The sequence below is a fragment of the Mycetomoellerius zeteki genome, unplaced genomic scaffold, assembly GCF_001594055.1.
Source record: "Mycetomoellerius zeteki isolate Tzet28-1 unplaced genomic scaffold, Tzet1.0 scaffold415, whole genome shotgun sequence".
Taxonomy (NCBI): Eukaryota; Metazoa; Arthropoda; class Insecta; order Hymenoptera; family Formicidae; genus Mycetomoellerius; species Mycetomoellerius zeteki.
Genome location: NW_017257409.1, coordinates 503,321 through 512,948, shown reverse-complemented (window position 1 = coordinate 512,948; position 9,628 = coordinate 503,321). Strand labels below are relative to the sequence as shown.

Genomic DNA, 9,628 nt, shown 5'->3' with positions numbered 1-9,628 from the left:
GTGATGTAAAGGAATTGCCAAATGTAAGCTAACACCAGTTGTTCGTGTGTAATCCAAAATGTATATTAAAAAAATGTGATACAGACGTTTTTTTTTCAACTCTGGTATTGGGTCCTCTTCAGTGTAGAAAATATGTGTTTAAAGATAATTTCATGATGTCAAATTAAAATAAAAAACGCTCGATTGTCAAAACATCATTAAACTATTATCGCTGTTTGAATCAATTATTTTAGTGGAATTTTTGAACATGGACTGTTTATATATTCAGTAAAATATAACAGATGACTTTTTGGAGATTCAAACAGCGACAATAGTTTAACGATGTTTTGATGATCGAGCGTTTTTACTTTAATTTAACTTCATGAAATTATCTTTAAACACTTATTTTCTACACTGAAGAGGACCCAATACCAGGATTGAAAAAAACGTCCGTATCACATTTTTTTAATATACATTTTGGATTACATACGAACAACTGGTGTCGGCTTACATTTGGCAATTCCTTTACATTAACGTATCTAATCGTTTAATTTATTTGAACAGCCTTTCGTATTTTTATTGTTACTAACACGGTTCAGTAATTGATTCATACTATTTTAAAACTTTATTTAATAAGACTATCTTTTAAATAAAAGAGGCCACTATGAGAATGTCGGCCTATGACTCATTTTTTAATACAAAATTTTCTCGCAACTGCTTTGTAGATCTCATAACTTATAATCCATTTTTTATTTTTATTTAAACATTTATTACTCTTTTTAGATTTTTTTAATTCAATATTTGCTATATATTTTTCCGTAGTGAAGAATACCAAAACCATAAACATTTACGATTACTAATTGCAATACCAATGTAATATTTTAACAAAGTAAGTGTTAATTTATACACTGCACTCAGACATTGGCTCATATTGGCACTTTTATCTTCTTTTTTTATTTATTCTTAAAATTTTTTTTTCATTTTTATTGTTTAATCTTGATGTCATAAACTAATCACAAAGTCTTATTATTCTTAATAAGACAATCTTGAAATAAGAACGGACTATAAATATCAACTTGTGCACGCGAATTTTAAGACACCAATATATATGATTAGCAATACGTAAAAATAAATAAGATTCGTACAAAAAAATAGATAAATATACTTATATATACGTAAAAGATAAATGATTTCATAAAATCCGTAAATAATATTACATTATCGTATGTTACTTTTTTGATAACTCCTTGACCCTTTATGATGAGTTTACAATATATTTCATCGCAACACACTCTTTGCATGTATCAGTTAATGCTTTACTGTTTCACTGTTTGGATTCTTTTATTAAGAAACCTGTTAAAGCTGATAGCCGCGCCATTCCAAGCATCAGTTCTTCCGCGTCACTGGACGAATGAAGGACAACTGAATCATTTTAAACGAAAGTTTATTAATTGTCCGTATTTTTTTAATTTTCAATGATAAAATGTACACGCAAACAAGTCAACAAATTTTTAACGAGAAAATAGAAAATAGCAACTCATCTCTTAGCAGTTCAGTTCCAGATAAGGTAATTAAAATTATTATTATGAAAAACAAGATGTATTATTATTTTTTATAATATATTTTTTAAAATAAAATACTAACTATTTTGTTATAAAGATACTTATTTTTTATTACAATGGTTGAATGTTCAATTTACTCTTGGATCGAGAAAAATAGAAAAATGTTCATAGGATGATTTGTAAATAAAAGCAATTCAATTAAATTTATAAATGATAATACAACCTATAGAGAAACAATATCTAATAATATAAGTATTATGCAATTTCTATACTGTATTGTATACTACATTACTTGAAATATACATAGAATGGTTTATAAACAGAAACAACTTATAATTACTAATTTATAAATATTAATTTAATCCATAATTATTAATTTAATTTATAAATAATAATATAAATTTATAGAGAAACGATATAAACTTATAAAGGTATTTATAATGTTGTGTGGTTTAAAATTGATAGTTTAAAAATATAGTGATTTTATATTATTGATTGTGTGTGAGTGCAGAGAATCTATTAATTTTATTACATACCTATATATGGTATATTTTTAAATAGTGTACTACGCTGCTTCTAATTGTAAATTAATATAAAATTAATACGATTTTAATAATAGTTCCGATAAAACTTTTATAATAAAAATTTTAATAAAATTTCATTAAAATATTTTCTAAATAACATTTTCTAAAATAAATTAAACACTTTTGACAATAAGATTTCATTATATTGTATAAATTAGCTGATCATATAAATTTATAAATTAACTAACCATATTATAAATTAACTAACCATAATTAATTATATCAAGCATTATGTGTAACGTACACTTATTGCTTTGTGTATATTTTACATAAACAGATACACAAAATTTTAAAGAGCAAATAACAATTTAATTTTGATTCAATACACGTATTATCGATATTTAAACATAAAATATGATGAAATAAAGTTAATTGTTGCATGTTGGATTCGAGAATCATGTTATTAATCAAACAACGGAACTCTCAGTGTTGCGTACTTTTAAATAAAATTGTATTTTCTAACAATGATAAGATTATCAAGAATTTCTTAGATTTTCTTAATATGATAATTATTTCCTTATGCACATAATTTACGTTACACATAATTTATAAATGCCAGTGAAAATATAATTTTTTTTTATTCCAAGCAAATTAGACAATCGCAGACAAATCGGCCTTGATTCCTAAACTGTCCTCTATAATCAAAATGATGTAAAACTTTCCTCGGATTATAGTATAGTACGAAATTTTTATGCTTTTTCATAACAAAAACTTAATCGTCTATAAAATGACTTCTTCTTATTGCTGTTATAGTACGTCATACTATTTTTATATGGGTTAAACGTATAATGATATTTATACGTTTTTTATATATACGTATATAAAAAACCATTATGTATGCAAAAATCTTCACATTTATCGGGATTTTCTTATTCAATACTTGATCGGAGTTTAGAACAGGAGGGGGAGTTCTTGCGATTTTATATATATATACAGAAAGATCACTTAACCGTAGTTTTAATTCGTCTGCCGTTTACGTTACAATTTATTTATTATCGTGACACGTAAATATTCAAATTTAAAAATCGCCATTATTTAATCATAAAATGACAATCGTAATGGTACCAATGGTATGTGTTTTTTTAATAAACAAAATTGTTAATTTTAAATCAACATACACTTTTACATAAGTATACGGAGAACTTTTGTATCATATCTGCCTATTTCTATAATCATGAGTATTTATTAAATAAAGTATATTAGCTATGAATGTTATCACGATATAATTCCTTTAAAATTTAATAATTACAATTTTTATCAAAAAATTTGAAAATTATGAAAAATCAAGGTATTAAAACCTTGACTTTTACGAATAGAGACATTAAAATATTCTTACAAAAGAAAGATTTATTCGAAAGTTTTATTTAACGCGTTATAATTAATCTTGAATATAGTGTCAGCCAAAACTGATCCATGGCGGAAATTATATCAAGGAAGACAGAGATTCGGCCTTCACTTGCCTAATTTTTTCCCCAAAAGAAGAAGATGAAGTTGGATCGCTAGGAAAATATCTTCAGCTTTTCGTCGTAAGTGAAATTTCATTAATCAAAGGACGTATGAATTTAAAAAACACATATGAGTTAAGGACACACATTATTTTAGAAACACAAAGTGAATCTGTTGCATATTGAGTCCAGAAGTTCTCTTCGACGACCAAATAACTATGAATTTATGATAGACTGTGCACCGGGTGGTAATATAGCTTCTGTAATTGAAGCTTTACAAGATCAATGCAGCTATTTTTCGATAATCTCTAGGTAAGAGATTTTAACATTTATTTAAAAAATAATTGTAATATATTTTTCAATTTTTCTGTTATAATAATCTTGTTATAAATAGCAACAATGTTAAATTATTTTTTAATAATTCTGCTTCATTTATTAATTTTTATTATTAACACTAAGAATTTTATTATTAATGTTATCACAATTATTTAACAACTTTGGTTAAATTAATCTTAAAATTTACTTTTTTATCTCATATTATCTCATATCATTCTTAGATTTTTTTTCTGTAATTAAACTGCTATCCATTTACTTGTAAAATTTTCAATGATAAACAAGCATGTACCACAGGTACTCATACATACAATAACTCCGGAATGTTATCTCAAGTTGGAAACAATTTTAGACTTTTCTTGTTAGAATAAAAGTGTTAGAATAAAATATTCATAAGTAAATAGCCAATACTTTAAGCATTTATATTATAAATTATAATATTATTTTATAAAACAATTTTATTAAAAATATTTCAAATAAATGTTACTGTCTTTAAATATAAATTATAAAAATAATTATACAGATTGAGAATTATAAAATTACATAGATGTGTTTTAAATTCTCACATTAATATTATTAGACTATAAGAATTCATTTGATGAGTAAAAAATATTTTATCATTCATTTTTTTTCATCTATTAATTATTATTATGCTTTGTTATAATATATGAAACTGTATAACATAAGATTTCAATTACCTTTATCAATTCACCGTTTTTCATAATTATTTCATATTTATGCGTTCTATTTCATCAAAACATCGTACATTTTTAAATTATTTAATATTTATTGTATATAAACAATCGTGTATTACGTACATAATAAAATTAAAAGTAAATCGTAACTTCTTTTTAGTGATCACAGAGATAATATAAATACAGTACCATGGTTTCCAAGGAGAATACGCGACCTCGATAAGTTTGCTAATCAAATTTTGTCTTATGGTGCTGAACTTGACAGCGATCATCCTGGTTTTACGGATCCTGTATATAGAAAAAGAAGAAAATTTTTCGCAGATATTGCTTATCATTATAAACAGTAAGTCCCAAGGAACACACAAAAATAAAAAAAAATCAAAATGACATTAAAATGACTTTACTTTGATGTTTAAAGCCAATAAAAAGTTAAATTTTGTAACCAAAAATCATCATTTTGACTTTTTCTTGACTTGGTATATTCCTTGGAGTGGAATGAATATACATCGTATTGTAGAAATATGTAACTATATATTATTAGACTAGAATTATTAGAACATATGCAAATTAAAAGAGAAAAATATTGTATGTAATATATTATATGTATGTACTATATTTTAGCGGACAACCTATTCCAAGAGTGGAATACACGCCCGAAGAAATAGCTACGTGGGGCGTAATCTTCAAAAATTTAACTAAACTTTATGCAAAGTATGCATGCAGAGAACATAATCACGTTTTTCCGCTACTTATCGAAAACTGTGGTTATCGAGAAGACAATATACCCCAATTGGAAGATATATCCAACTTCTTAAAAGGTAACATCTCATTTTTAAATGTATGCTGTGGGAAAGATAGTTATATATAGTTAATATTTAACCCTTGAACACCTTTGCGATATTTTTGTCATATGACTTTCTTTTCCAATACTTTTTCTATTGCTTACAATTATTTTATTATTAAAGATACGTACATATATATATATATATATATTTATGTTAATACTGTTTCTTAACATTTGACATTCCGATTGAAAAAAAATTTACAATGTTCGTTTTTATGAAAGTTATAAAAAATCGAATTGGGTATGCTATTATGTCAACATGTCATTTTCATAGTAAGATGGTTAAGAATTTTTTAATTACATCAATGCCAGATAGCGTAAATTCTGTTTGGTTCCAAGAATAAATATTTCTTTTTTTATTTATATCATAGAAAAGACAAATTATTAACTAGTTAATAGTGCAATTCAATGGTATAATTTTATTTTCGTGATCGATTTTCTACCTTTTAATCGATTTCTTCAGATTCTACCGGCTTTACACTTCGCCCAGTAGCAGGACTATTATCCTCACGTGATTTTCTGGCTGGATTAGCCTTCAGAGTGTTTCATAGCACGCAATACATACGACATAGCAGTAAACCACTTTACACGCCGGAACCGGACGTGTGCCATGAGATTTTGGGCCATGTACCACTTTTGGCTGATCCATCTTTTGCACAGTTTTCACAAGTTATCGGTTTAGCGTCTCTTGGTGCTCCAGATGAATATATAGAGAAACTTGCAACGGTATTCAAACATCTTGCTTAAATTTAAAACATGTAATGTTGTAGCCGTAAAACTATAAAATATACATAGTCGAAATAATTCGATTATGTTGTAAAAAAATTTTATGATAATCCAAAGACTACCATAAAAAAATTACTATTGTAAATTCGGCTTTTAATAGTATTAGAATTCGTTAATAATAGAAAATAATAGAAAAATAAATAAAAAAAATAAAATTAAATTAAAAAATTACTTAAAAAATAAATAGTAGAGAAAGGTTACCGATATCGACATACCACTTTATTTTTAGACAATATTTCTAAACAAAAGGTAAAAATACAACTTCAAAAACATAAATACAAATTAAAAACTGTCTTCTATCAAATAATATAAGCAGTTTTTATAATACTGTTTACAATTTTGCAATAATTAAGTTTTTCGTAAATTATGCAAAAATGAGCATCTAACAAAATGGGCTCCAAAACTGACATAGTAGACAATAATGCCAACATTCCTATTCTATAAATAAAGATATATCCTATTCTGTAAAGAAAACTAATTTATGAAACTATAAACATTTTAAATGACATAATATTATCAATAATACAGTCACTATTATTTTAATTACGCAATTCGCAAAAGAACACCGTAAGAATTTTTTTCTCGGATTCATAGAATTTGTTTTTAGCTGATTTGGTATAGAAATAAGCTACAAATATATGAATTATGAGTTTGTACTTCTTTAATTAGCTAAACAGATCACGTTTTTATTAGCATTAATAAGGTGCAAAAGTTAGTTTCTAAGAAATAAAGGGATGTCGCTTTAGGAGACCTATGTCTCAGTATCTCGGTGACCTTTCTCTATTAAATTTATTTAAAAGATAATTTTGTTTTTGTAGTGTTTCTGGTTTACGGTAGAATACGGAATATGTCGACAAAATGGAGAATTAAAGGCATACGGTGCTGGTTTACTCTCATCTTTTGGCGAATTGGAATATTGTTTAAGCGGCAAGCCAGAGCTTCGACCTTTTGATCCACCGAAGACTTCATTACAAAAATATCCGATAACAGAATATCAACCAGTATATTTTGTTGCTGAAGACTTCGAAGACGCCAAGCAAAAGATGATGTAAGTATAAGAACAATAAGCAAATGTCGCAGATTTGTTCTTATCTATCTCGCCCCAGGTCAACATTCATTTTCTTCCTATTATATAGCGCGCAATATTGGCAATACAAAGATGTAACACACTTTGTGCAAGATATAACGCGCTTCACGCATGAAATGCATTACATCCTTGTTTGTTTGCAGTTATTATGCAAATTTACAATTTTATGTAACAGTTTTAACTGAACACAAAAGGAATCGTTAATATATTAAATAAAAAAATGATAAATTTTTTAATTTTAGAAAATTTGCTCAAAACATACCGAGGAAATTCGGAGTGAGATACGATGCTTATACACAGAGTATCAGCATTATCGACAGTAAACAACAAGTGGAAGCTCTTGTAAATAACGTAAATCAAGAAGTACAAATTTTGACGGACGCGTTAAGAAAACTGCACCATTAATTTTATTTTGTTATTTTTACATGATATGTTTTAAAATAGTAAGTATCACAATTTATGTATAAAGTACTTATGTAAAAGGATCATTTTTGTAAAAAAAGAAATTAAAACACTTTGTTTTTTAATTTCAATATATTAAATAAATATTGTACATCATATACATCTTTATAATTTTTGTTGAATGTAATAAATTTATATTAATTATGACAAAGTAAAAGAGAAAAATATACCATTAGGAACGATAAAATCTTGCAGAGAGACACTTTTTAAAGTCTTAAAAAGTAATTATTTAATATATACTTATTTCAAATGTTATTATGTGATACGAAATTGTCAATTATGCAATATTGTTAACTATGTTATACGAAACTGTCAACTATGTTATACGAAATTGTCAACGTTGCCAAAATTATTTATATCAATCAATATTAATTTTGTATTTCATATTCTATACAGTCGTTTGAAGAATATTGTCATCACATCAATATGGACGCATCGTAATTTGATCGATTTTACTGTTTTTTATTGTATAATGTATATTAACGGTATTTCTATCGAGCAACAATTATGTTATAGTAATCTAAGATACATCTGTATTATAATACATCAGATATGTATGAAAATGATAATATTATACATGTACATACCACAAAATATATATTATTTTTATCGCCATTAATATTCGAATACATGAATACACACACATCCTGTTCCGGAAAATATGGAGATTGGTCCCTTCTCCTTTGACTTTGATGACATTTATTAGAAAAATAAATGCAATAAATATACCTACACAAGCGTGATGTGTCCTTTCGATTATAACTATCTCATTTGTTGTTATAAAAGTTTACAATTGTTTAAAACAATCAAATTATTCTCGAAAGATTATCAAAATTTATATAAAAATTTTACATTAAATATAATATACTTTTACTTTCTTAATAATATTCTTCTTAAAAATATTCAATAAATGTGTAGATTCTTTCATTATATGCTCAATATTACTGTTAGATATTATTGAGAATATTTGTTATTTGTAATTTTATCACTATACACATACAATTAATTCAATATCTTTTAAATATTTAATTATTTAATCTTTTTCCAAAATAGTTCTGTAATTTAAGAATCTCTTTTTCTGTATAAAAATATAAATTACATTCTCTATGTAAAAAAAAGCAAATAAAGCAAAATGTAACAATTATTAAGTGTACAAAGAAAATATTGGTATCGTAATTTGGGAAGAAAATCATCAGAATTTAAATAAAAAAATTTTACTCTAAGTGAAATTTAAGTTATTGTTCCTTATAATCAAAACTTTTAACAAAAAATTCTTTTCAAAATCATTTTATAATGAATAAAATTAATTTTTATAAATTCTGATTTTATGTAAAATATATATTTGCACAATAATTATACTTTGCTTTATATTGCCTCTATTTTAGTGTGTTTCTTGAAAATAGAATTAATAAATAGTTCATTATATTTATATAGAATTCTCTACAAATCATCGCACAAGAAAAAAGATACAATTATAAACAAATATACAACAATGAATGATAAATAACCAATATATTAAAAATTGCACACTATTGCACTAAAATACCAAAATTCTGTTACAGTTTACGTAATATTTGGCTGCTGCTATTATACAATGAGCTTACTATAACTTTTTACAATTAGAATCTTTTTATACATATGCAACGTATAACACTTTTTTACAAAAATTGCATCTTCCTCCAAAAGGAAAAAGAAAAAGAAAGACAAGAAAAAATATATGTTTATATTTGTTTTACATTAAATATTACCTACTGTTTTCTTTGTGGCAATAAATAAACAAAACAGACTTTTTCAAAGATTTAAAAAACCTTTGTAGAATTCTAAATTTAAAAAGAAGAAAGTTTTTGTTTA

At 25.2% G+C, this 9,628-nt stretch overlaps 1 protein-coding gene across 2 annotated transcripts; it reads left to right on the top strand.

Moving 5' to 3' along the window:
• Window positions 1-1,298: 1,298 nt before the first annotated feature.
• Window positions 1,299-7,738, top strand: Hn (phenylalanine hydroxylase). Of its 2 annotated transcripts, none has more exons than XM_018453962.1 (8): window positions 1,299-1,546; window positions 3,520-3,651; window positions 3,728-3,882; window positions 4,759-4,941; window positions 5,220-5,416; window positions 5,906-6,168; window positions 7,047-7,276; window positions 7,558-7,738. In XM_018453962.1, the coding sequence occupies exons 1-8, from the start codon at window positions 1,463-1,465 to the stop codon at window positions 7,718-7,720; spliced, it is 1,407 nt and encodes a 468-aa protein (XP_018309464.1). In that variant the 5' UTR covers window positions 1,299-1,462; the 3' UTR covers window positions 7,721-7,738. The 2 variants fall into 2 exon arrangements, with proteins under 2 accessions (XP_018309464.1, XP_018309465.1); XM_018453963.1 differs by lacking the exon at window positions 1,299-1,546 and adding an exon at window positions 3,130-3,195.
• Window positions 7,739-9,628: the final 1,890 nt, after the last annotated feature.